This window comes from Phyllobates terribilis, unplaced genomic scaffold (assembly GCF_046119375.1).
Source record: "Phyllobates terribilis strain yellow unplaced genomic scaffold, ASM4611937v1 Scaffold_9__5_contigs__length_417890890, whole genome shotgun sequence".
Lineage (NCBI taxonomy): Eukaryota > Metazoa > Chordata > Amphibia > Anura > Dendrobatidae > Phyllobates > Phyllobates terribilis.
In genome coordinates, this window is record NW_027362769.1 from 149,207,461 (window position 1) to 149,235,028 (window position 27,568).

Consider the following 27,568-nt stretch of genomic DNA (forward strand, 5'->3'; position numbering starts at 1 on the left):
CTATGCCACTTTGCCCTCTCCGCCCCTCCTCTCTCTTTGAGGACGTGATGGCGTCATCTTACGTTAATGCATTGCTGGGAACCAATCCCGGTTGCGCTTGCTGAGAGGCGGCAGGGGCCGGAGAGGAGGCATCATGGTGAGTCCAGGCTGTGTGTGTGATACGAGGCGGCGTGGTTGTGTTATTTCCCGGCTCTCATTCTCCTTCATTGTCCTTTGGGGAGCAGATTTGTGGCCTAGGCAGTGTTACAGGCAGGAAGCCAATGCTGGGGAACTACAAGTCCCAGTAGTGCATTCCCTATTGTATGGGGTGGTTCTGCTCTCTGTGATGAGACCCAGAGGACTTGTCACAGCTGAGGGTTTGCTACAGCGGAGCGAAATACGGCAGAGCTGTGCTGCTAGAATGTATCATCTCAAAGCAGTGCGGAATGGAAGCGATTGTAGCGATCTCATGTGTCAGGAATGTTTCCTTTCACTGCCTGCAAGCAGAGGTCCTGACAATGGCGCTTTACTGGATGCGTCTGTATTGGAAAAATGCAGAATTTTTCATTATAGAGTGTAGAGTAGTATGAGCCAGCTAGGTAAGGGGCTGCAAACGGCGGTCCCATAGACTGTGAATGGAGCGGCGGGCTCCACCTCCGTTGGGGGGCCCCCTGTCCTTGTGCTTAGACCCCCAGTGATATAGCACTTAATATGGAAGCCCCCTGTCCTGGTGGTCAGACCCCTAGTGATATAGCACTTAATATGGAAGCCCCCTGTCCTTGTGGTCAAACCCCCAGTGATATAGCACTTAATATGGAAGCCCCCTGTCCTGGTGGTCAGACCCCCAGTGATATAGCACTTAATATGGGGGGGCCCCCTGTCATGGTGGTCAGACCCCCAGTGATATAGCACTTAATATGGAAGCCCCTTGTCCTTGTGGTCAGACCCCCAGTGATATAGCACTTAATATGGGGCCCCCTGTCCTAGTGGTCAAACCCCCAGTGATATAGCACTTAATATGGGGCCCCCCTGTCCTGGTGGTCAAACCCCCAGTGATATTGCACTTAATATGGGGGGGCCCTGTCCTGGTGGTCAAACCCCCAGTGATATAGCACTTAATATGGGGGGGGGCCTGTCCTGGTGGTCAGACCCCCAGTGATATAGCATTTAAAATGAATAAAATATGTTTAAATGTAAATCTAAAGGTGTCAAGTACTGGTTGTACTCACCACCTTGGTAAAGGCAGTCTCTGGTCGGTGTGTAGGAGGATGCACAGACTGGCTTCCAGGTTAAGGTGAATGAAACAAAAAATCCAAGGGGACTCCGATCCAGCGCCAGGGGAAAAAAGAGGTTAAAAACATAACTCTTACTCTGGAATCAAAAACCAACTGTGAAGAGAACAAAAAGGAAAAGAAGAGATACGAATCTATAATCTTACACGTTTCGGGTTAGTAACACGTAAGATTATAGATCCGTATTAATTCTTTTAACCTTTCTGTTCTCTTCACAGTAGGTTTTTAATTCCAGAGTTATGTTTTGAACCTCTTTTTTTTTTTTTTTGCTGGAGCGGAGTCCACGTAATATGAATATCAATGGGGTTATCCACTGCCCCTCGCTCCCACAGTGAGGTGTTTGTAAAGTTCTGTGAAATATGTTGGCGCTATATAAATGAAGTATTCTATTTGCTATTGTTGCATTGATGGCCACTTGTCATTTTTTCTGCCCGTGTCCTACTCTAATAGGATCTGCTGACACTTCGCTGTCGATACGTAACATCATAATACATAACGCATTTCGGTACGTCAACTGACTTGTTGGGTTATTCCTGTGTGATTATGAGAAAAATCACAAAGGTCTTGAAAAAAATAAGTTTGTAATGTACTTGTTATATATTTTGTTCACACTCGAGAACAGAAGCATTTTTTTAACGGGACTGTCCGCACAGAATGATTGCTCAAACCAAGTACAGATGTCCAGTGCTTCACAACGGAGCCAATCCTTTAAGTGCACCTTCCCACCTGCTTGTTTTCCATCTATCTCCACCCTTCCCTGGCTCTATGAAGCCAGAGCTGTCAATCAAGGAAGGAGGGGTCGAGATGGTGGGAAGGTGTATGTAAATGTTTTCCACACCTTTGTGCACTGAGCGCCTGTACTTGGTTTAAGCAGTCGTCCTTTGCTGACAGTTCCTTTAAATTGTTTACTCCTTGTTTAGGTTAGTGGCCACAGCTACCATTCATCAGTTCTGGCTAGTAACATTACTGTGCAGCCGGTCCAAACTGTCAGTCATGCAGAGGAGCAGAAGATGGTAGGACAACCTCTTTTAAAGGGGTTGTCCAGTCAGTGGAGATCAATGACTTTTCTGTAAAATAAGTCATCAATATCAGTTTAGTGGGGGTCCTACACCCACCAACCTCACCGATGAATTGTTTCTTGCTGTGGAGCCCATTGGATGTAAATGGATAGAACAGAGCTGCAAAGCTCCATTCATTGTGGTGTGGGGGATGCTAAAAAAATAATTCATCCGTATCCTCTGACCAGACAATCCTTGTAAGCTTTAGAAAGCCTAAAAGAATTCAATACATACAGGTGCATCTCACTAAATTAGAATATCATCAAAAAGTTAATTTATTTCAGTTCTTCAATACAAAAAGTGAAACTCCTATATTATATAGAGTCATTACACACAGAGTGATCCATTTCTAGTGTTTATTTCTGTTAATGGTGATGATTATGGCTTACAGCCAATGAAAACACAAAAGTCATTATCTCAGTAAATTAGAATAATTAACAAAAAACTCCTGCAAAGGCTTCCGATGCATTTAAAAAGGTCCCTTGGTCTGTTTCAGTAGGCTCCACAATCATGTGGAAGACTGCTGACTTGACAGATGTCCAGAAGGCAGTCATTGACACACTCCACAAGGACGGACCCAGAATCTGGAGGAAGAGTGGAGAGGCCACAATCCAAGCTGCTGGAGGTCTAGTGTGAAGTTTCCACAATCAGTGATGGTTTGGGGAGCCATGTCATCTGCTGGTGTAGGTCCACTGTGTTTTATCAAGACCAAAGTCAGCGCAGCCGTCTACCAGGACATTTTAGAGCACTTCATGCTTCCCTCTGCCGACAAGCTTTTTGGAGATGGAAATGTCATTCTCCAGCAGGACTTGGCCCCTGTCCACACTGCCAAAAGTACCAATACCTGGTTTACACACAACAGTATCACTGTGCTTGATTGGCAGCAAACTTGCCTGACCTTAACCCCATAGAGAATCTATTATAGAGAATCTATGGGGTATTGTCAAGAGGAAGATGAGAGACACCAGACCCAACAATGCAGACGAGCTGAAGGCTGCTATCAAAGCCACCTGGGCTTCCATAACCCCTCAGCAGGTCCACAGGCTGATCGCCTCCATGCCACATTGCCGCATTGATGCAGTAATTGATGCAAAAGGAGCCCCGACCAAGTATTGAGGGCATTTACTGAACAGACATTTCAGTAGGACAACATTTCAGATTTTATAAACCTTTTTCAAGCTGTTGTTATAAAGTATTCTAATTTACTGAGATAATGACTTTTGTGTTTTCATTGGCTGTAAGCCATAATCACCAACATTAACAGAAATAAACACTTGAAATAGATCACTCTGTGTGTAATGACTATATAATATGAGTTTCACTTTTTGTATTGAAGAACTGAAATAAATTAACTTTTTGATGATATTTTAATTTAGTGAGATGCACCTGTATGTGTTACAAGGTATCTGCAAGAAGACCGATGGGGAAACCCTATCATAAAGGATGGAGAGATGTGCCCCAATAATAAAAGACATATAAAAATACATACATCTCACATGTAAAGCATCATGGAATGAATGGCGTTATAATAATAATATTTAATAATAATGTTATTGAGATAACAGAATGTGCAAAGCAAGAAATAATAAATGCCTGTAAAAACAGTAGAAATTCTATATTGTCAGGATGGTATATGCCGCCAAAAATATACAGAATATGGAAAAGGCTGCAGTGCGGCCTCAAACTAACTAAATATCAGGGAAATGCTGAATCCGTACAAATTATTAAAGTCTATAGATGTCAGATAAAGGGACGCAAAGAATGGCGCAAAATATTGTATTGTAAAAATAAGTGTCCAAAAATACTGAAACCATCCTAAATGAAGGCTAGACCCGGCCCAGACAACTATACAACAGATATCAAGTAGAAAGCCGGATAGATCTAATCTCAGAATAGCTCCAACAAATGGGTCTTAGTGCAGCCTAATTTGTGCTGACAGCCATCACACCAAGAAAGTCCTCAACTTGTTTTAAGCTTTTTCTATGTCACATTTTGCCTTTCTAGTGGTGCTATGATACTGGCACACTATCAGTTATATATATGGCCCCATTCTAGTGATTGTATGAGGTCCCCTGGGGATAGGTGATGACTGTCTATAGTGTCGCCACCCTCCTTTAAGGGGTTGCTTGCTTCACTTTTATTCTCATTCCATTGTAATACAACTGTACTTACCCACTGCCGCACCTCTGCGCTTATGCCTCTGGTCTTTATGTGGATGCAGTGATGACATCAAGTGACCACTGCAGCTAATCACGGGGCGTAGCGATCACATGCCATCTACATCTGCATCCCCCCCACCCGCTGAGCTTTTCTTCTGAAAACTATGTAGAAACTACTAATATAGCTGCATGAGTATTCATTCAGTTTGACCATACAAAAGACCATTTGCCTACAGGAATTCACCGTAGGGTTCATTCAGACGTCCGTGTGTAAACACGTACATGGAGTAATTGTTACTGGTGTCATCAGTGTGGTTTCCGTGTGTCCTTTTTTACCAGCAGTGTGGTATTGGTGTTTTTCACAGATAGTTAAAGGTGTATTTCCATCTCCAAGATCCTATCCCAATATGTAGTAGGTGTAGTAAAAATATTAGCAAATTTCTCCAATTAGAAATATAGTATAGTTCTTCTGATTAGCTATGTAGCTTACCTCATGTGCAGGGCATATCAGTAGGTTAGGTATCCATGGTTACCACCATTAAGAACTAACTGTCACTATATGAGTGGTAGTAACCAAGGATACCTAAGCTACTGCAATGCCCTACATATTGGGTAAGCAACATAGCTAATCAGAAGAACTATACTACATTTCTAATTGGAGGCATTTGCTAATATTATTATTACACCTATGACATATTGGGATAGGATCTTGGAGATGGGAATACATCTTTAAAGAAAGAAAAAATGCAAAGCTTCTCCTTTACTTTTCAATATTAAACACGTACAGCACAGACAGATGCCATCCGTGCGCTGTAGGTATTTTTCACGGACTCCTAGACTTGTATTGGCCCTTGTCATCGGTGCTGCTGGGGAAAAAAAACAAAACTTGTGAATAGCACTATAGGTTATAATGGGTACGTGCTGTATCTGTGAAAAGAAAAAACGGTTACAACACGTACATGCAGAGGGCGTCTGGACGAGGCCTCGGGGTCGGGGATTCTTTCCTTCAGTCTTGAAGTAATTTGATCAGCTCGTCACTGGATGATCTTGCTTACAGCGAACACGTGATCCTTGCGTTTTGCCATGCTGGTCCTGAAACACGACATTTGGAGGACTGTAGTTGAGGAGCAATGCTTTAGGTAAATCCTGTTTTTGTTTTTCCTAATTTGGTGATCAAGAAAATTCACAAATCAATGTGACCATAAAGGTGTTGTCCACCACATTAAGTTACCGCAGTTTAATAATTGTCCCATGGTGATCTTAAAAGAGTAAACCTACTCGCCTCCCGGACTCTTGTTCTCTACTCCTTGCTGAAGACGGTGTCCCTTCCTGTCTTCCCAATTCTTTTTCTGGTCGGGGAGGAAGCATCAAGCCACATCCACAGAGCAATGTCCTCTCTGAGATGTAAGAAGCGCCTTAGTAGCTCATTTGGATAGAACGTGACCACTGCAGACAATCAGTGACCACCTGATGCACCCAAAGCCTGGAGACCAGCAGGCTTCCCCAGTAGTAGAATGGTCTCCTGGGGTCGTCTTCCAAGGAAGGTGTCAGCGGGTACCTGGCTGTAGCGGTCACTAGTCGCTTCTAGGGCAGCTCTGTACACCCACCTGAAAAGGTATTGAGCCTGGTGGGGGGACACGGCAGCAGTATGGAGGAGCGCAGTGTTTCCGGTTGGTGAGTGTGTAGTATGTTATATTATTTTACGGCCACCATTTGTAAACTAAATGAAGTGGAAAACCCCTTTTAAGGGATGGTACTTGCAACCCAGTCTGGCATTGAGTCGTGATCATCGCATATCATGGGAGCGTCTCTTTAATCTGTGCAAATATCATTATCCATAGGCTGACTGTGTGATTGCTTTTAATACATGAGTCAGGTGGCCAAAGTGTCTAGAAATATCAAAATGGTGAATTATTTTTAAGTAGTAAGCTACAATATCAACCCATGTGCTCCTCTTTTAGGCATCAGGCGATGGTACCAATGGGCCAAGTCAGCCGGGTCTATATCCAGACGGTGCTCGCATGATGAGGGGGCAGTATGTACGTAACGTTTTATTTATTATTATTACTACTGTTTATTACATTCTCCATGTTATACTACAGCTATACTCTGATTTATCACACAACTGATATTATCTGTTTGAGGAATAGTTCACAGTGTGCACGCTGCCTTGTGTCCTCAGATCGGTACTGATTTATCCCATATACTTTGGTGCAGATTTCGGATTGATTTAGCTTTTTATTTTTGTGTCGGAGGGTTGAGCGGCGCCGGTGATGTCACATCTGCTCACATCCGTGCCAACTCCTGCCTTGTAAATGGCGCTGCCAGTGTGATCCTACATTTAATGTGTGCATTATTTCTATATCAGATGAACCCTGTGGCCCATTACTCCGCTGTGGGACTGGGGGGCCTACCTCCAAGACCAGGGATGGCCCCACCAGGCATGATTCCACCTTTGATGGCACCAATGGGCGCTCATCAGATGGGTCAGGTAGGTTACATAGTAAGTAAATCAGAAAAAAAATGAACAATGTAATAAAATATCGCCACCGAGAAAAGACAACAGAACACGAAGGTAAGCACTTTATTATCTTTTGTCATGCACAGATGACTCCTATGATTCCTCCTCTCATGTCTGGTATGATGATGACTACGCACGTAGCACCTGGCACATTACCGGCGGGCATGCAGGTAAGCGTCTGGACTCCGGGACTATTTTGTTTTCTCTTCATTTTGCTCATTTGCATAAAATTTGTGTTTTTTGTTTTTTTTCTGTTTGGTTTCCACAGCCCGGTGTAAACAGCATGGATCCCACACTAGGTAAGGATCAATTAAAGAGGTTTTCTGTAACAAAAATGTCTTTATATACAACTTTCTATAGCAGGTGGAGATCCTGGGGACCCCTTCCTGATCAGATCATATGGGCGGGGATGTTTTATTTAGCCATATATCTTTAGGAGGACATGGCAGGAGGTCCACCAACCAGATAGTGAGGGCTCAGACCTCTATCGTTTTATTACATGTGTATCCCCTAATTGGGTCTGTGGACAGTGTAGTCGGCTCTGATCTAGAGTAAGATATTGTGCTTGGACATATTGGATGTGCGGTTTTACTTGATTGTTCTTTATGTATAACTTCTCTCCTGTTTTATTTCCAGCTCAGCCCACAGTTTCACCGGTAAGTGTCCTGCATTTGATGGATGTGGGTTTCATTTAAAAAAAAAAAAAAAAAAAAATGAAAATGCAAACTAAAGTGTTCATCCTTCGTCTTCCCAGGCGCCGCATCCTGTAATTTCAGCACCACCGTCAATTACAACTAATAGCACCTCTAATGATGAACCAGCCAAACCGGTAATTTATTTAATTTATTGCATTTTGTACAGCATTAGTTTTGCTTTGCCTTTGGTTCTTTATCTGGATTTATACATTTTTTTTTTTTTTTATTATTATTATTATTTTTTCCTTACAGAAATCTTTGTGGACTGAGCATAAATCACCAGATGGTAGAATATATTATTATAACATTGAAACCAAGCAGTCTACATGGGAAAAGCCAGATGAAATGAAAAGCACAGTGGAGGTATGACGCTAAGAAACATATTCTATTTATTTCTTTAAATTTTGAAGCTAAATATGGGCTCGGTTATAACAGAGACATTCATTCGTAGGACTCCTAATACATGTTGCTCCCTATCTATCTAATATTACGCAATATTTCATGGATATATATCATATTTCTACATATAATTTGTATAAATATCCTATTCTGAAGGCAGAATCTGATGGTACAGAGACAATTGGCACATCATAGGTGCCGCTTAGCTCTTTTAGCAGAAGCATATGTGCAGGAAATCTGACACACATTTCTTGGAATCATCTACATGTAAGGGTATGTTCACACTGCATCTTTTTTCCGACGGGTTATGGAGTGAATCCGATTAAAATTAATGGGGTGGGGGGAGGTTTTAACAAATCTAGCAAATTAATTAACTGTTAATCCGTATGGGAACATGTTCACATATTCAAGCTGCTGATCGTTTTCCAAACATAAAGTATTATAAAGAAGTAGGATGTAAATTCTTCTGGCAGGTTCTGCTGGGAAAGTGTTCAATACTTTACAATACAAGTGAATGGAAAGTCTAAATAAATGCCCAGGCATCTTTTAAGAAACTTCATGTTTACAAACTTCCAGATCGAAACTGAGTGATTCCTGAAATGTCTTCTGCTCTAGAACATGATGTTTTTGATTGCCAGAAAAAGGCAGTGTGAATATACCCTAAGGCTATGTTCACACGTTGCGTTTTTGCTGTGTTTTTTCTGCTGGCATTTTCCCCCACCACTTCATCCCCAGACGATTTTTCAGTCAATATAGCCATATGAAGGCTTGTTTTTTGCAGTACGAGTGGTGCTTTTGAATGCATTCTACTACATAGTGTACTGGAAAAACATTCCAAGTGCGGTGACTCTGTCATAAAAGTGCAATTGCGCAATTGTTTTCTGGGTTTTTTGATTTACCATGTTCAGTATATGTTAAAACTGACCCGGCAATATGATTCTCGATGTTAATACGAGTACGCAGATACCAAACATTTATAGTTTGTTGGAAAAATTTTTTTTGCTTTTGTTGCCTTTTTCATTTTTCGGGATATGGGGCTATACGAGGTGTTATTTTTTGCACCCTGAGCGGATGCTTTTATCGATATCATTTTGCCATAGATGCAATGTTTTGATCTCCTTTTATTGCAATGTTGCGGTGACCCAAAAAACCTGTAATTTTGGCATTTTTAATTGTTTTTCGTTACACCGTTTACAGATCGGATTAATTTGTTTTATATTTTGATAGCTCGGAACATTTCTGAGTACTAAGTGTGATGCCCGGCTTGGCAGTGGGTCTCCTTACCCAAGCTCCTGAGCCCCCATATATGCCTGACGTCTGAATTCGGCTTTGCTTTAATAACTTGATTTTTGTTTTCTTTATCGCTTCATTGGGGGACACAGGTAACCATGGGTGCATGCTGCTGTTTTTTTTATCCTTTACTTTATATATTTTTAGCAAATGTTATCCAAGTGTCCTTGGAAAGAATTCAAATCCGACTCTGGGAAGCCGTACTACTACAATTCCCAGACAAAGGAGTCTCGTTGGGCCAAACCTAAGGATCTGGAGGACCTAGAAGGTAAATACATTGCTCTTCGATCATTGCCAGAATCCAACTTCTTTATTGTAACTTGGAAAATTGTAATTTATTCTTTTTTTTTTTTTTTTTTCTTTTGTAGCAATGATCAAGGCAGAAGAAAGTGGCAGGTATGCGTTCTTACTCTTTATCTTAAAATATGGGCAATGACCTAGAAATGTAATTTTTCCTTCTTTTTTTTTAAACTTATTTTTAGTTCTTTTTTCACCTCTTCCCCAGTGTACAGGACCCAGCATCTTCTGCAGCTCTGCCGCCCCCCCAGACCGCACCTGCCGCAGAGGTGGTCAGTACCACCACGCCTGTCTCAATCATTGCAGAACCAGACATTGTGATGTCCACCCCCAGCACTCCCGCCATAGACACTGAGAATATGGTGAACGATTCTGCAGAGGAGCCGGCCCATTCCGTATCATCCTCCATTCAAGAGAAGGATTACGAAGTGAGCAGCAGCGGTTTCATAGAAGAATTCTCTAAACAAGAGGTTTTGACAGAGTACGTACATATTATATTCTTCACCCAGCCGTTCTACATGTCTCCTAGAACTGTCCTTCAGGGCGCTGCCTCTTGTTGAAGGACTTTCAGGTCATGTCGTGGATTCGGTAGATTTTGGGAGAAGCAGAATCACGATTGCAGCTCTGGCTGATAATACATCCTTCCTAACTTCTGCGGACACAAACTCCTACTTTGGGTTGTTTGAGGGAATAGAAGATGTGACACTGAAAGCATGTTCCTCATCCAGCAAAAGGGCGACTGGGACAAAGATGGTGGACACAACTTTTGCCGAGAGTTGGGCCACCATCAATTTTGATATTACTAGCTATCTGAAGGATATGCTATTACTTACCTTTTTAATTTTTGTAGGAGTTATAGTTTATAGAGATTCGCACTACCTTGGTCCATTATCTGCCTCATTGTTCTCCGGCGGTTGGACCGGGCCAGAGCAAAATTACTCTGCACTAATATTACAGCATCCTGGGCGTCTCCTGTGATATGTCGGCCGAGGAAGTTCACACTGACCTGGTACGGCGGCCACAGACTACTGAAGCAGACGCTGGACCAGGGCAATGTGAATCTTTTTTGCTCATCTCTAGTTGTTTTTCTATTCTATGACCAAAACATATAAATCAGATTGTAAACCGATCTTGCCAAATTTTGCTGCATCTGCAGATAAATTTCTCTTTTCTAAGCTGTGTGGAAGAGGTGCTTCACTGAATCTCATGGCATAATGAATTCTGTAATATTTATTGATGTATTTATTTTGTCTTCAGCTCAGTGTCTCTAGAAGAACCTGAAGAGGAAAAAGCACCCAAGAAAACCTACACTTGGAACACAAAAGAGGAAGCCAAACAAGCATTTAAAGAACTCCTAAAAGAAAAGGTGATCATTATAAATTAGAGAGTTATTACTTTGTGGTTAGCATGGATCCAACCCTGGGATTCCTACCAATTTTCACTATTAGAGCAGGTGCAGACGAGTGTATTTTCAATCCGACAAAACATCGGATCGCATTCAAACCAATGTTAGTCTGTGGGGCCGTGCATATGTTATGTTTTTATTTATTTTTTTACCTTGGACAGTGTCCAAGGAACATAATTGCTTCATGCTTGTCAAACATCTTACTGCACTCAGATGACATCTGAGTGCAGTTCAGTTACCGCAGTCTCACAGAATGGGGGAAGATGGAGAAAAAAATTCTTTCTTCTCCTCATCCGAGAGAATTGGAACACACACTCTGATCAATCAATGATCAGTGTGATTACATAATCGATCTGATTCTCTCGGATGAGAGAATACACGCTTGTCTGTACCTGCCCTTAAAGGGACTGTATCATTGCTGCAAGTGCACAAGCTGTGAGGGTCCCTGCAATTGGACTCCTAGGGATCGGTGAGGTATCGCTGATGGCATGTTATCACTTACTCATCCAAACTTGGTGTAACACCTGTAAGAGGCCATAGCACTGATCCAGCCTTGCAGCTCCTTCCGTGTATTTTTCCAGCACAGTTGTAATCATGACCAACTTGCTGTGCAGGAAGCTCGGCCATCACTATTCACTGCACAGCGGGCAGCGATGAAACACGTTCATTTGTGATCACTCCTAAATAAAATAAATGAATCGTTTGTTATTCAGCAAGTAACTCCATCATTGTTTTTGCAGCGAGTGCTGTCCAATGCATCCTGGGAACAAGCCATGAAAATGATCATTAACGATCCCAGATACAGGTAATGGTTAAAGCAGAATTTTCAGGTCACACACATGTGATTGTATCACTTTCTTCATTCAGTTTACTTTTTTTTAAAAAAAAAACAACTTCTAGTGCCCTGGCAAAATTAAGTGAGAAAAAACAAGCGTTTAATGCTTACAAAGTTCAGACTGAAAAAGAAGAAAAAGAGGAGGCTAGGCTGAAATATAAGGAGGCAAAAGAAAATTTCCAGAGGTTTCTAGAAAACCACGACAAGATGACCTCCACCACCCGATACAAGTACGAGCAAAGCAAATAAATTCATTTTTTTTGTGCCGTACATTGAACCTGTCAGAGTAATCCAATTTTCTGTTCTCGTCAATCAGAAAAGCAGAACAGATGTTCACAGAGTTAGACGTCTGGAATGGAATTTCTGAACGTGATCGGCTTGAGATTTATGAAGATGTCATGTTCTATCTAGCGAAAAAAGAAAAGGTGAGACTGGAACACTGATTTTATCTATCTATATCTATATCTATATATATATATATCTATATATATATATATATATATATATATATATATATATATATATATTATTTATATATTACTTTTTTTTTTTTTTTTTTTTTTTTTTTAAATCTTATCTGGGAAAAGAACTCTTAGAGTAGGATCTTGTGGGCTCAGTCTTCAGCAGTTCATTACATTTTTTCTGCTCTGTGATTTTCAGTAAAGCCTATTGAAGTAAATGCTGGCAGTCCCTTTTTATCTTTGTGTTATGATAACATTTCTGCTTGTGGATCGGCTTCTTGCGGGGATATAGGATCATTTGGATTCAGTGTTGTGTTAGCTCAATGATTAGAAGGGCATGGCTGCTTGTGTTTTCAGATGCATAGCTTCCCCTGACCATAGCTTTTGTCTGGCATTGTAACTTAGCCCCTTCAAAGTTAATGGAGCGGAGATGCAATACCATTCATTACCCATTGTCAGGGGCAGCGCTGCTTCTGAAAGAAGGCAACCATGTTTTGTTTTTGTTTTTTTAAATCCTACAAACATTTGAAACAATTTTGTATTGCTATCTGTGTAGGGGGGCCTTTATTATATATTTAATTTGAACATTTAATGGCTTAAAAGGGTATTCCCATATCAAAGATCCTATTCCAATATGTAGTAGCTGTAAAAATGTTATCAAATGCCTCCAATGAGAAATGTTGTATAGTTCTCCTGATTAGCTATGTCACTTACCCCATGTACAGGGCATTGCAATAGCTTAGGTATCCATGGTTACGACAACGAACTGTCACTGAGTGGTCGTAACCATGGATACCTAAGCTAATGCAATGCCCAGCACATGGGGTAAGTGACATAGCTAATCAGGAGAACTATACTACATTTCTAATTGGAGGTATTTGGTAATATTATTACACATACTACATATTGTGATGGGATCGTGAAGATGGGAATACCCCTTTTAAAGGGATTGTCCCAATATTTTGTGAATGTGGCCCAAAGCAGAGAATTTAATTTTCGCACTGACGTTCCTTTCGGTGTTTGTAAACAGTCTGGAAGCGATGATTTTCTTACCAATCGCACGTGACTGCTGCAGCCCATCAGTGATTGAGGACAACTCCTTTAAAATGATATTCCTATATTAATTGATGGCACACTGCTAGGATAATGCCATCGCTTTATGATCGTCCAGCCTGTGTCGACTTATTCCAAGCAGGAGCCAGGGAACACTGCACCAAACTAGCTCTGCACTCTCTTCTTCCTCAGGATAAGGGAGTCGGACACAAACTAAAGCACCATGAAATAAATAGCGCTATAATAATAAATAATAACCTAAAGCCATATTAAAGCCACATACCATCAGTCTTATAATGGGGGTTTTCAACTTCATTGATATTGATAAGATGATCCTTAGTATACGTCATCAATATCAGATCTGTTGGGGTCCGACAGCTGCCATATTTTCTTCTGCACTCTCTTACTCTTCTGTTGAGTAGTTCGGGTTCAAGTCGCAGAACTTGCCAGTAAAATATTTAATGATTTACGAGAAGGAATAAGAATCTCTTTACATGTCAAGGTGATCAGTGTTTTGTAAAAGACACAATTCTCAGTAGAACTTTTATTTAATACAAACACCAATGTGTTGTGATGATATAAGCTTTATCGGATTTGTTAACAGTGAATGAAAATCCAGAACTAGTGACGTTCGGCAGCACCTTAGATGCCTTCCTAGCTTTTTTACTTTAATGGAACTGAAGGCAGGAAATACATCTCTTGTAGGCAAAGCCGGACCCGCCCAAGACAAAAAAAAAAAAAGCTCCTCTATCCAATGGTTGTAATCACGTGTTCACCACCCTGCTTTCTTAGAGATCATTATATGAATGTACTTCTGCCACCGGGTATCAGAATAGTCACCACAGTGGATGCTGTGTCATTTATAGTATGGTTTTTATTATTTTTCTTCCTTCTTGTAATTGTGTAATTCTCTTCTGTTTGCTGCTTTTGCAGGAGCAAGCGAAGCAGCTGAGGAAGCGTAACTGGGAGGCTTTAAAGAATATCCTGGACAACATGGCGAATGTAACCTACTGTACCACTTGGTCGGAAGCCCAGCAATACCTTATGGACAACCCTACGTTTGCTGAAGATGAAGAACTTCAGAGTATGTAAAATACTACTACCTGCAGACATGTCGCTGAGAAACTATGGCCAATATTCCCCTCATATGAACTAGTTCAGTATTCGTAGGAGCCACAACAGGTCCATATCTAATAGTATTGGAAAAGTTACATAAAGTTACCCATCTGCTTAGGCTGTAATTTTTGCTGTTAGTATTTTCTTACTGTGTTCACCTGACTGTTCTCCAGGAGTTCCCTGAAAAACCACAAGGTCCATATGTTAGCAGTGTACCAATCAGACCGAAAAAAAGGCAGCATGCCCTGCCCTGGTCCATTTTCAGATCAGGCATCAGGATGACAAATGGACATATTTACATGTGCTTGCTGGACTCCAGGTTAGCTTTTATAGACAGGTAGTGGAGCTGTGGCCGCACATGCTCAGTAACACTTCATCAAACGGGGATCTTTAGGACCCCAGTGCCTGCGCTCGGCCAGATCTTCCTGCGTGCGGCCATTCAGGGAACATATTTCTGCACCATCACTCTCAAGTCAAATGAAGTGTACAAAGTAGAAACCTCTTTATGGCGTGGGCTTTTTTTTTTTTTTGCTATGATGCTTTTATACATGCTGATTTTTATTTTTCTCAGATATGGATAAAGAAGATGCCTTAATATGCTTTGAAGAGCATATTCGTGCTTTAGAAAAGGAGGAAGAGGACGATAAGCAAAAGACTTTGCTACGGGAAAGAAGGCGGCAGCGTAAAAACAGAGAATCTTTCCAGGTTAATGACCTCAAGCAGCTTTGTGTTATTTATTAACGATCATATCATTCTGAAACATTAAGTTCCTAAACTTTTTTGGGTAAAATTCTTGTGACCTCTTGGTTTCAGGTATTTTTGGATGAATTGCACGAACACGGTCAGTTACATTCCATGTCGTCCTGGATGGAATTGTATCCTACCGTTAGCTCGGACATTCGCTTTGCCAACATGCTCGGTCAGCCAGGTGAGGAAGGCAGTGATTCTGCTCATGTAAATTTTAGCTTTGATTTTTTTGATTATTTTTTTTCCCCCAATTATTCAAAATTACGGCGTTATGTTACAGGTTCCACGGCCTTAGATCTTTTCAAATTTTATGTGGAGGGTCTGAAAGCTCGATATCACGATGAGAAAAAAATTATCAAAGATATATTGAGGGTAGGTATTTGCCTTTTCTTTGATTTTAAAATTGTTTTTCCAACTTGATTATTAATGGCATGTCCACTGAATGTACCATAAGGCTATGTGCCCACGATGCAGAAATGAAGCGGAAAATTTCTGCTTCAATTCTGCATGTCCTTGGCCGGAAAACCGCGTGCGGAATTTAACACGCGTTTTTGACATGCGGATTTGCCATGCGTTTTTCTAATGCATTGAGTAGGCAATTCCTCACGCGTAAATGCACAAATAATGGACATGCTGTGGATTTTTCCGCACATAAAATCCGCTGCGGAAAATTCCGTAGCATGTGTACAGAACATGCGGATTGTCATTGGGGACCATGGGGCACGTATTACCAAGCGTTTTTCAAGGGTTTCCGCAGCAGAAACTCCTGCAAAAACGCTTGAAAAAACGCATCGTGGGCACGCAGCCTTAGTGCTTCATAGAACTGTGTCCCACTTTTCCTCTAACGATAACAATACACACAATGCAGATTTTCAAGGAAAGATGTTCCACAATTGTTTTGCATAACTAAAAAAAATTTAGACTGACAGGTCTTCTTTATCTTAGCGATGTGGATTTGGTACCAAGTTGTATTAATACTATGACCTCCCTTATGTTGCGGTCTCTTCTGGTTGGATATATCTAATGTAAACTTTCTGTTTGCTTTACAGGACAAAGGATTCGTGGTTGAGCTTCGCACGACGTTTGAAGACTTTGTTATGGTTATCAGCTCTACAAAAAGGGCCACAACCTTAGATGCTGGAAATATCAAGCTTGCGTTTAACAGTGTAAGTTACATAGGTTAAGTCTGTAGATGTGTCAATGTATATTGCACTCTTTTTGTTTAGCAAATGTGTATGACATGCTGCATTTTATACGGGATATCTGTGTGTATTTTAAATTGACCCTTTATTCTTGTCTGGTGTCCAGACACTACATTTGTTTTTAGATGAAGTCAATATACCAAATTGTTGCATACAAGATCAGAGTTTCTTCCCAGTGTCAGGCTTGTTTGCTCCCATGCTTTATTTTACATTTGCACATTAACCGCTTCCCGACCGCCCACTGTACATAAACGTCGGCGCTGCCTGGGCTCTGTGCAGCGCCGACGTTTATTAACGGTCGGTGGACCCGCAGCCCTCAGGACCCCCAGGGTCCTGCAAGTGCTGCGTGTGCGGTGCAAAGCGACAGCTCTGACAGGGGACATCATTGGGACCTGATAGGATCAGGTCCCTATGATGTTAACCCTTTGATATCTTCTATATGCCGCGATCTATAAGGATCGCGGCATTTAGAAGATGGTGAGAGGAGAGGGGGTCGTCCACTTACTTTTCCGACGACCCCCTGATGTCTGACAGGACCTGCCGTTGTCATGGCAGTTGGAGGTCACATGACCGCCTCCCGGTCTGCCATGTACGGTGTCCTGCTAAACTGAGCCTGCAGCTGAAGTCTAGCTGGGGACAGACAGTGTGAAACTGTCAGCAAAGCTCTCATGCAATGCAATACATGTCTATTGCATTGCATGAGAACAGTGATTAGAAAAATAAAAATTAATGTCCCATACAGGGACTAAGTAAAAATGTAAAAAAAAAAAGTCTAAAAAATGTTTTCAAACTGTTAAAAAAAAAAAATCACAAAATAAATAAATAAAATGTTAAACCAATAAATCCATATATTTATGCAAAAACAAAAAAAAGTACACATTTGGTATCGCCGCGTCCGAAACAACCCGATCTATAAAACTGTCACACTAACTCCTTCTCTGCACACCGTAATAAAAATAAATAAAAAACGGAGCAAAAAACTATGCTTTTTCATCATATCCCCAAACAAAAAGTGGAAAAAAATGCGATCAAAAAGCAAAATGGAAATAAAAATGGTACCGCTGAAAACGTCATCTTGTTCCTCAAAAAAAAAGCCGCCATACAGCTCAATCAGACGAAAAATAAAAAAGTTATAGCGCTCAGAATAAAGCGATGCAAAAAAAATATTTTTTTCTATACAATTGTTTTATTGTGTAAAAGCTCCAAAACATAAAAAAATATACAGTAAGTGTAGTATCGCTGTAAACGTACTGACCCGAAGAATAACGCTGCCTGATCACTTTTACCACACGCCGAACGGCATAAAAAAAACAAAAACTCAAAAAAACAATTCCTGAATTTTTGGTTTTTGTTAATTTTACCTCCCAAAAAAACGGAATAGAAAGCGATCAAAAAATGTCACGTACCCAATAATGGTATCAATAAAAATGTCAACTCGTCCCGCAAAAAACAAGCAGTCACATGACTGTCGATCGAAATATGGAAAAATTATAGCTCTCAAAATATGGTGATGCAAAAACTAGATTTTGCAAAAAAAAAGCGTCTTTTAGTGTGTGACAGCTGTCAGTCATAAAAACCCGATATAAATCTGGTATCGCTGTAATCGCACAGACCTGAAGAATAAAGTAATCTCATCACTTATACCGCACGAGTAACGGTGTAAAAAATAAAATCAATTCTTCACCTGCTACTGATTTGTTTATTATGTCTCCCAAAGATCGCAGTAAGGCCCTGCTCACATTTATCTTGCGCTCTGCGCTGAGCACTTACGCCAGAGTTTCCGTGTAAATCTCTGAAATACGTGATTCAGCCGGAACCCATGACGGAAGATTCCCTGTAATGAGGCAGATATAGGCCACTGTGGACGCCATCTGGCCTGTGATCCCACGGTGTCATTTGTTTTAGGCGTGCATAAAAGTGCGGTTGGCCACAGTTTTGTGCACTTCTGAAAAAAAGGACACCGCTAAACAGAGGCCAGACGGAGTCCAGAGTAACTCTGCAGCCTCATTACAGTGAATGGATCCCGCAGGGCTTTCATCTGAATTACATCACTTGGAAATTTAGATGGAAACCCCGCTGTAAGTGCTCGGCCTCGAGCGCCGGATAAATGTTACGTAAAATGTTCCCAATAAAAGCTTCAACTCAGTCCTCAAAAAAAGCTAGTCCCCACTCAGGTCCGTCATCTGTTAAAAATATAAGGGACTTCCAAGTTACTGGTAGCAGAAAGGCTCTGGAAAAGCGAAATGGCCCTTGCCCCCCAAAAGAAATTCAGAAAATTTTGTGCTCCCAAATCCAAATGCCTATTCTACAATAATTTGTTCTCCAATTGTCAAATAGCGCTCCGTCCCACCCAGATCTCGCCGTATGGCTAAGCGGTATGGTACAGCCACATATGGGGTATTTCCACGTTTAGAAGAAATTGTGTGACGCATTTCGGCACCATTTTTACCCATTGCCCTGTGTGAAAATGTAAAATCTGAGGGTAAAACATTTTTTTTGCGGTAAAAATATAATTGTTTTCTTCACTGCCCAATGGTATAAATTTAAAAATTAAAAAATACTCACTACTTCTCTAGATGAATTCCTTGAGAGGTGTAGTTTACAAAATGGGGTCACTTGGAGGGGTTTGTGCTGTTTCGGCATGTCAGCGACTCTTCAAATGTGACATGGTGTCTGCTGCCTATCCCAACCAACATAGCGCTCCTTTCTCTTCCGAACCCTGCCGTACACCAAAGCAGTGGTTTTCCCCCACATATGGGGTATCGGCGTACTCAGGAGAAATTGTACAACAAATTTCATGGTGCAGTTTCTCCTGTTACCCTTATGATAATGCAAAATTAAGGGATGAAAAACATTTTTGTGGGAAAAATGTGAAAATTTTATTTTTACGGCTCAATATTATAAACTTCTGTGAAGCAGCTGGGGGTGCAAGGTGCTCACCACACATCTAGATAAGTTCCCTAAGGGGTCTAGTTTCCAAAACGGTGTCACTTGTGGAGGGTTTCCACTGTTTAGACACATCAGGAGCTCTCCAAACGCAACATGGCGTCCGCTAATTATTCAAACAAATTTTACATTCAAAAACTCTAATGTCGCTCCTTCCCTTCCGAAACCTGCAGTGCGCCCAAACAGTAGTTTTCACCCATATATGGGGCAGCAGCGCGCTCATGACAAATTGCACTACAAATTGTGTAGTCCATTTTTTCCTGTTACCCTTGTGAAAATAAAAAAATTGGGTCTAAAGTAACATTTTTGTGAAAAAAAGTTAAATGTTCATTGTTTTCTTCCACATTCCAAAAATTCCCGTGAAACACCTGAAGGGTTAATAAAGTTCTTGAATGTGGTTTTGAGCACCTTGAGGGGTGCAGTTTTTAGAATGGTGTCACTTTTTGGTATTTTCTGTCATAAAGGCCCCTCAAAGTGACTTCAAATGTGATGTGGTCCCTAAAAAAAAATGTATTTTGTTGGAAAAATGAGAAATCGCTGGTCAACTTTTAACCCTTACAGCTTCCTAACATAAAAAAATTTTGGTTCCAAAATTGTGCTGATGTAAAGTAGACATGTGGGAAATGTTATTTATTAACTATTTTGTGTGGCATATCTCTCTGATTTAAGGGCATGAAAATTCAAAGTTTGAAAATTGCAAAATTTTCGCCAAATTTCCAATTTTTTCACAAATAAACGCAAGTCATATCGAAGAAATTTTACCACTATCATGAAGTACAATATGTCACGAAAAAACAGTCTCAGAATCAGGGGGATCCGTTGAAGCGTTCCAGAGTAATTACCTCATAAAGTGACAAGTGGTCAGAATTGAAAAAATTGGCCCGGTCACGAAGGCAAAAACAGGCTCTGGTGCGAAGTGGTTAAAGGGACTCAGTCAGCATAGAATGACTGTACAAACCAGGAAACAGGCTCTCGGTGCACCTTTGGCATCACAAACATTTAATTGCACCTAATTGTTTTTCATCTATCTCTGGAAATGGAAAAGAAGCGTGTGAGAAGGTGCACTTTAAACGTTTTGCCTGTGCTTGGTTTGAACAGTCATTCTGTGCGGACAGTCCCTTTTGATATCACTTCAACTTCGCTGCTGATGTGACGTCACCTCTGCAACCTGTTCACAATCACTGGTGTGGTGGGGAGACACAGCTCTGAACTCACTGAGGGGAATAAAAGATGATTTTATTTTTAACCCGGCCGTGCCAAAGTCTTTAACCCCTTACTTACCGGGGACGTATTAGTACGCATATTTGCGCACTGCCCGTTCAGTGAGGGCTGCTGCGCTGAGCCCTAACTGAACGGAGCACATGTCAGCTGATTCTTACAGCTGACATGTGCCCGCAACAGCCGCGGGTGGAATCGCGATCCACCCGCGGCTGTTAACATGTTAAATGCCGCTGTCAATCTCCGACAGCGGCATTTAACGCGCGCTTCCGGGTAGCGCGTCATAAGCACCGGCGACCCCGTCACGTGATCGCGGGTCGCCGATGGGCGTGCATGACAACCCAGGGTCTGCAGCAGACGCCTGTGGTTGTCATGATCTTGTCGCTATGAGCGCCACCTAGTGGTCGGCGCTCATAGCACAGGACCATTTCTGCTGCATGCAGGGGACCTGCTCGTCCCCTGTATGTAGCAGAGGCGATCGGACAGTTGCTGCTTCTAGTCTCCTATGGAGACTATAGAAGCATGCAAAAAGTAAAAAAAAAAAAAAAAGTTTTTAAAAATATAAAAAAATATATAAAAGTTTAAATCACCCCCCTTTCGCCCCATTCAAAATAAAATATATAAAAAAAAAAACCACATACACATATTTGGTATCGCCGCGTTCAGAATCGCCCGATCTATCAATATAAAAAAAGAATTAATCCGGTGGGTAAACGGCGTAACGGAAAAAAAATTCTAAACGCCAGAATTACTTTTTTTGGTCGCCGCAAAATTGCAATAAAATGCAATAATGGGCGATGAAAACATCGAATCTACCCCAAATGTTATCAATAAAAACGTCAGCCCGGCACGCAAAAAATAAGCCCTCACCCAGCCCCAGATCACGAAAAATGGAGACGCTACGGGTCTTAGAAAATGGTGCTATTTTTTTATTTATTTTTTTACCAAATTTTTGAATTTTTTTTCACCACTTAAATATAAAAGAACCTATACATGTTTGGTGTCTATGAACTCGTAATGACCTGTGGAATAAGAAGGGCAGGTCAGTTTTAGCATTCAGTGAACATGGTAAAAAAAAAAAAAACTGTGGTATTGCACTTTTTTTGCAATTTTACCGCACTTGGAATTTTTTTTCCCGTTTTCCCGTACAGGATATGGTAAAACTAGTAATGGCGTTTGAAAAGTACAACTCATCCCGCAAAAAATAAGTCCTCACACGGCCATATTGACCAAAAAATAAAAAACGCTATGGCTCTGGGAACAAGGGGAGCAAAAAACGGAAAATGCTCCGGGGCTTAAGGGGTTAAAGTTGAATTAAAGTGTAATTGTTGTTTTAGATATTCTGACTTTATCATTTGCTTGTAGCTTTTAGAAAAAGCTGAGGCTCGGGAACGAGAGCGTGAAAAAGAGGAAGCCCGAAAAATGAAGAGAAAGGAATCTGCATTCAAGAGCATGCTAAAACAAGCTGCACCCCCTATCGAAGTGGACTCTGTTTGGGAAGAGGTAGGTGTTTGTAAAAAAGACATGTACATAATCTTGTTTCAAGAAAATGCAAACCTATAACAAGGAAACAAATACCAGATTAGTTTGAGTCATTAGGGCATACGGACACGCGGTGGATCTGCTGCAGAAATTTCTGCAACTTAAGTGTATCAAATGAGTCGTTATGGATTCCTGCAAGATCGAGTCAGACAAATGAAAGAATTGCTGATATTAATGCCACATGATCCTGTATTTGCTTTTTTTTTTTTTTTCTTCCAGGTACGGGAAAGGTTTATTAAGGAGGCAGCATTTGAAGACATAACACTGGAGTCTGAACGGAAGAGGATATTTAAGGACTTTGTACATGCGCTCGAGGTATGTTCTCCTCTGTTTTATCACAGGAGGGAATAGATTTGGTATTGTATAGTGCGTGAAGTGGCAATTTTTGGGTCATGTGTAGTGTTGAAGCGAGTATGCTTGGGCGAGCTCCGAGTATTTACAGCTGCTCGGTGATATGGTTGAATCGCTCCCGTGTGCATGATTTGCAACTGTTTGACAGCTTTATTACATGGGAGGAATGTGTAAAAAAAAAAAAATAGGCATTCCTCACATTTAATAAAGCTGTCAAACAGTTGCAAATCATGCACACGGGAGCGATTTAACCTTTATCACCGAGCAGCTGTAACTACTCGGAGCTCGGCCTGAGCATACTCGTAACAGAACATACTCGCTCAACCCTAGTCATGTGCTTTAGTCAAGTAATCTAAAACCCGGCTTGGCAGACAGTAATTGCTGCTTGACGTCCTGTTTGATCGTCAGGAATACACCGATTTGCAGCCATGGACTTTTCTTACTACGATTGGAATATTTGTAGCATTTATTTGACATGCCTCATCACTTTGCACATACTTAATAGATATTTGCTTTCATGTCTTTTCTACAGCATGAATGTCAGCATCATCATACGAAAAACAAGAAGCACTCAAAGAAGTCTAAAAAACACCACCGCAAAAGATCGCGGTCACGCTCGGTTGGTACTATTTTAATAAACTGCTCATTATATGTTTGTTTATATTTGCCTAATCCCCCAAATGCTTATCCCAAGCTTTGCATTTAACAGGTTACCCGCCGCCGGCGGAGTTCCGCCACACTCATGGCTGATAAGGGCACATGATGGCTGATTAAATCAGCATTCATCTGCCGGAAAAGATGCCAGCTCGGCGTACACGCCCGCATCAAAGTCAGGGGCACGATATGACATAAATGTATGTCGTGAAAGGGTTAATACTAAAGGGTGCTTCAGTTTCTGTACTTTTGACATTGGTAAACTGCAGTGATTTTTCTGAAGATGTGTGAAGATAAAAGGGTCAAGTGTTTGTCTCATGTCGTAAATCCAGTGACCTAAAGAAAGGTAAAAGCTATAATGGATTACTTCCCCCAAATTCTGCTCTATAGAAGCTAAGAATATAAAAAAGGGCCCAAGGGTTTTTATTAACACATGGACCCTATAGAGTTTCTGATGGTCCTACACAGCTCTCCTATATAGTCTGATGGTCCCCTCCCCACAGCTCTAGAGAGTCTGAAAGCCCCCTCCATAGCTGCCCTATAGTCTGGTGGTCCCCACAGCTTTCCTGTACAGTCTGAATGCTCCCCTGTAGAGTCTAAAAGCCCCCCCGATAGCTTCCCTATGTTCTGATGGCTCCCCAGTGTCCACTGTGGGGGCGATTCATTGAGTTGCTTATAGCAGAAATCTGCCATAAACACCTTAAGTCACAAGATTTTTTGCGCAGCTCTGCATTTCCCAGCGATGTGAAGGCGAGCGATTTGTAGAACTCAAACAATGCAACATTTTTAATTAAACTCAATTACAAAAAAAAATAATAATTTTAGCCCAAGATGCGTGCACTTAACAAGTCCCAGACTGATTCCAATCTTATAAGAATGGGCACTCTTGTGTCCTATTCCCCAACCTCCTACCCTATACATCCATACATATAGTCTTGACAGATCTGTGTTTATTCTTGAATTTTTAGGGCTCTGAATCGGAAGAAGATGAAGAAAACCACACAAAAAAGAAAAGGCAGCGATCGGACTCTCGTTCGGGCTCCGATCATTCCACTAGTGGGGAGTCAGGTAACCTCATCCTCCGCACTGCAGTGCCACATGTTACATTGGATTATTGTCTCGCGGGTGTGGGGTAGAACTTAAATGTCGTACTTGTATTCTTTAATTGAACTTGCGCTGTTTTTTCATCCATTTCCTGTACGCTAAATGAGATTTAATGGACAAAACACAAAAGTAACTTGTTTTCATTCATTTTTTTTTTTTTCCAGAAAAAAGCTACAAAAAGGCAAAAAAGCACAAGAAAAAGAGCAAAAAGAGGAGACACAAATCTGTAAGTAGCATTTTTTTAAGGTTATAAGACATTTGATGCAGTCTATCTCCAGATTCCCTAGTATCGGTACCAGTAGCTGTTAGAAATTGGTATCGCCCTCCTAGTTGGCACTGATGTCTCTTTGGTGCATGTCTAAAGGGGTCGCACAGTCATGAATCCAGAACGGGATAGTGCACACTGAAGTTAAAGAGGTGTTCCCATCTCTAAGATCCTATATGAATATGTAGTGGGTATAACATTAGCAAATGCCTCCAATTAGAAATTTAGTATAGTTCTTCTGATTACCTATGCCTCTTACTCCATGTGCAAGGCGTAGCAGTAGCTTAGGTATCCATGGCTACATGAGTTAGTTGCTAGTGGTTGTAACCATGGATACCTAAGCTACTGTTGTCAGGAGAACTATGCTATATTTCTAATTGGAGGTATTTGCTAGTATTCTTATTATTACACATACTACATATTGAGATAGGATCTTAGAGATGGGAATGCCCCTTTTATGCAGTAATCTTGCAGAACGTTCCTATGGCTCCAGTGTCAAACTACAGCATCATTTCAGACCCATAAAACCCTTTCTCAAGTCAGGAGGTGAAGTATCTGGAACAGCTGGAGTTCCCTTGGAAATTTCTGTTCACAATACTCCATTTTCTGGCTTCATAAAGGTCTTTTTGTACCCAACAATCTTTCGTTGGTCCCAGTACTCTTTGGTCTGGTGAGAGCATACGACATCGTCCTGATATTCCACATCTCTGCAGCCTGCAATGGCTGATAACCTAGAACAGTTGTTTCTTCCCAATTCTGTCATCATCTTTCCATTTGTGTCAGAGGTTTTAGTTTTAAACACTTTGTCCATCAGAATTCTCCAGAATCTGAAGTAGAGAAAGACCGAGAAAGAGAGAAAAAAGAAAGGGAGCGCGAGAGAGACAAGGAAAATGACAAAGAGCGCTCAAGACAGAAAACTGATTCCAAACCAAAATCTCCGAAAAGGAGACCAGTGAAAGACTCTGTAAGTGCACATTTACTAAGAGCGGTTTAGTTTTTGAGATTTTGTAGCAAATCTGTTGCCAGATTTTATAATATTAAACAGATCTTTTAGACCTAACTAGCCTGGTGTACTTACTTTTTGAAAGTCCATTTCAGAATGGCTGTGTAATCCTGATATTGGGATGGGCATGAGAATAAAATTGGCGCAAGTGCATTCAGTCTCCGCCCTCCCAACTTTATTGACTGCTGCAGCTTTTACTGAGCAGCATCAGATCGCAGCAGGGAGGAGGTACACTGAGGAGCTGTTAAACCTAGGAGTTGGCCAACAATATGTTTAGTAAAAAACTGTAATACAATGAATTGATGTTTAATAAAGCTCATTGTAGCTTACAGTTTGTAATGTATATCATGCAGGATGATCCTTATGACTAGACTTAGGGGGTGGGGCAGGGGGGGTCTTTGGTTACATTCAGTTCCTAATAGCTGTAAACAACCACCCCGACAGCTTATTTTTTTCCTAATCTTTTGCAGGGTAACTGGGACACATCTGGAAGTGAATTAAGTGAAGGAGAGCTAGAAAAACGGAGAAGAACCCTCTTGGAGCAACTGGACGACGATCAATAGGAACAACTCATTACCAAATACGTTTACAATAAAAAGCGACTAATGCCTGATTCATATAGTTTTTAGCAGGGAATTGTTCACCTTCCACGAATCGAATCCGCTGCTCTCTGTACAAATAATTATCTCCATTGGAGAAATGTGCTCAGTGTTTAAAACTCCAAGTTGTAAATTTCACTTTTTGTGGTTTTTTTTTTTTTTTTTCTCCCCTAAATATTTGCCTTAAGCAACCAATAACAGAATGTGCCACTTGATTTTCTGTAAACCATTAAAGTCATCTTTTTTTTAGATAATATCTATTTATCCCCATTGCCTCTGGGTGGGCAGGGTGGGGGACTGAACTGTAATTCTGGTTTAAGCAGAATCTTATTTTTTTATATTCCATTTTCTTTGCCGCCTTTTCCCCTCACCAGTGATTATTCTGTGGTAAACATTCTGCTGACCGGGCTATTTTTGTACATTTTTATGAAGTATTAAAGCCTTGTCTTTTAGTTTGTGCTAGTATTTATTTCATAATTTACTTTGGTTTCTCATTTATTTTACATTATGAGGATATTGTCATGGGAATTACTTCAAAATGCTCGTAGATGCCACCAATTTTAACAGCAGTCTCACCCCCACTAAATGCAATTGTGTAGTGCCGATGAGTAGCTTTTGCAGGTGGGGGCCTACCGAAGACCCCTGAGTCTGCCATATTAGCACTCCCAGGACTTTATAGTAGACCATCAGTTTTGCAACTCTACTGTATTGTATAGAAAAGTTGAATTCACCCCTCTTTTTCCCAAAATTTAAACTATTAATTTAAATTTTTTTTTTTAAACTAACGCCATAGCAAAAAAAAATCTGAAAATATTCGGTGATTTTTCTTGAAAAATGCCATAAAAAGCGATCATATTGTATGTATCCCGAAATTGGTGCTAATAAAAACCACAGCTGACTATATGCAGTTAAATGTCCTTAACCAGATCCGTCAGTGGAAGAATGAAAATAGTTACAGGCCTCCGAAAATGGCGACACAAAACCAGTTGTGGTTTTTTTATACGCATATTCTGAATTCTGTTTTTTGTTTTTTTTCTTCCCCATTTTACTGTAATTTTTTTCCCATTTTTCAGCATATTTGGTAAAACTGAATGGGGTCATTCAAAACTATAATCCTTTTCTCAGAAAAACAAACCCTCAAGCACCTCTATTCACTGAAAAGTTAAAGGAAAACCTGCTGACAGATTTTGCTACCTCACCTGAGAGCAGTGTAATGTAGGAAAAGAGACCCTGATTCCAACAATGTATCATTTAGTTTACTGGGTGCAGCAGTTGTGACACAATCAAGAGGTTTTAGATGTAGCAGAGCTCAAAAGCTGCCCCTGCCTACACCAGGCACTCTATGCACATTGTCTATTGACAGTGAGCTGCTTATCA

At 40.9% G+C, this 27,568-nt stretch overlaps 1 protein-coding gene across 5 annotated transcripts; it reads left to right on the plus strand.

Moving 5' to 3' along the window:
• The first annotated feature begins 28 nt into the window (after positions 1–28).
• PRPF40A (pre-mRNA processing factor 40 homolog A) lies at positions 29–26,643 on the plus strand. Of its 5 annotated transcripts, none has more exons than XM_073647165.1 (27): positions 31–136; positions 6,450–6,527; positions 6,857–6,991; positions 7,096–7,179; positions 7,278–7,308; positions 7,646–7,665; positions 7,764–7,838; positions 7,957–8,067; positions 9,541–9,661; positions 9,762–9,789; positions 9,899–10,171; positions 10,948–11,056; positions 11,836–11,900; positions 11,996–12,160; positions 12,247–12,355; positions 14,378–14,528; positions 15,132–15,265; positions 15,374–15,488; positions 15,588–15,679; positions 16,357–16,473; positions 22,039–22,176; positions 22,435–22,530; positions 23,099–23,185; positions 24,189–24,288; positions 24,489–24,550; positions 25,404–25,553; positions 26,063–26,643. In XM_073647165.1, the coding sequence occupies exons 1-27, from the start codon at positions 134–136 to the stop codon at positions 26,153–26,155; spliced, it is 2,742 nt and encodes a 913-aa protein (XP_073503266.1). In that variant the 5' UTR covers positions 31–133; the 3' UTR covers positions 26,156–26,643. The 5 variants fall into 5 exon arrangements, with proteins under 5 accessions (XP_073503263.1, XP_073503264.1, XP_073503266.1 ...); XM_073647166.1 differs by having other exon boundaries at positions 6,857–6,979; XM_073647162.1 differs by having other exon boundaries at positions 29–136; positions 15,374–15,679.
• The last annotated feature ends 925 nt before the right edge of the window (positions 26,644–27,568 follow it).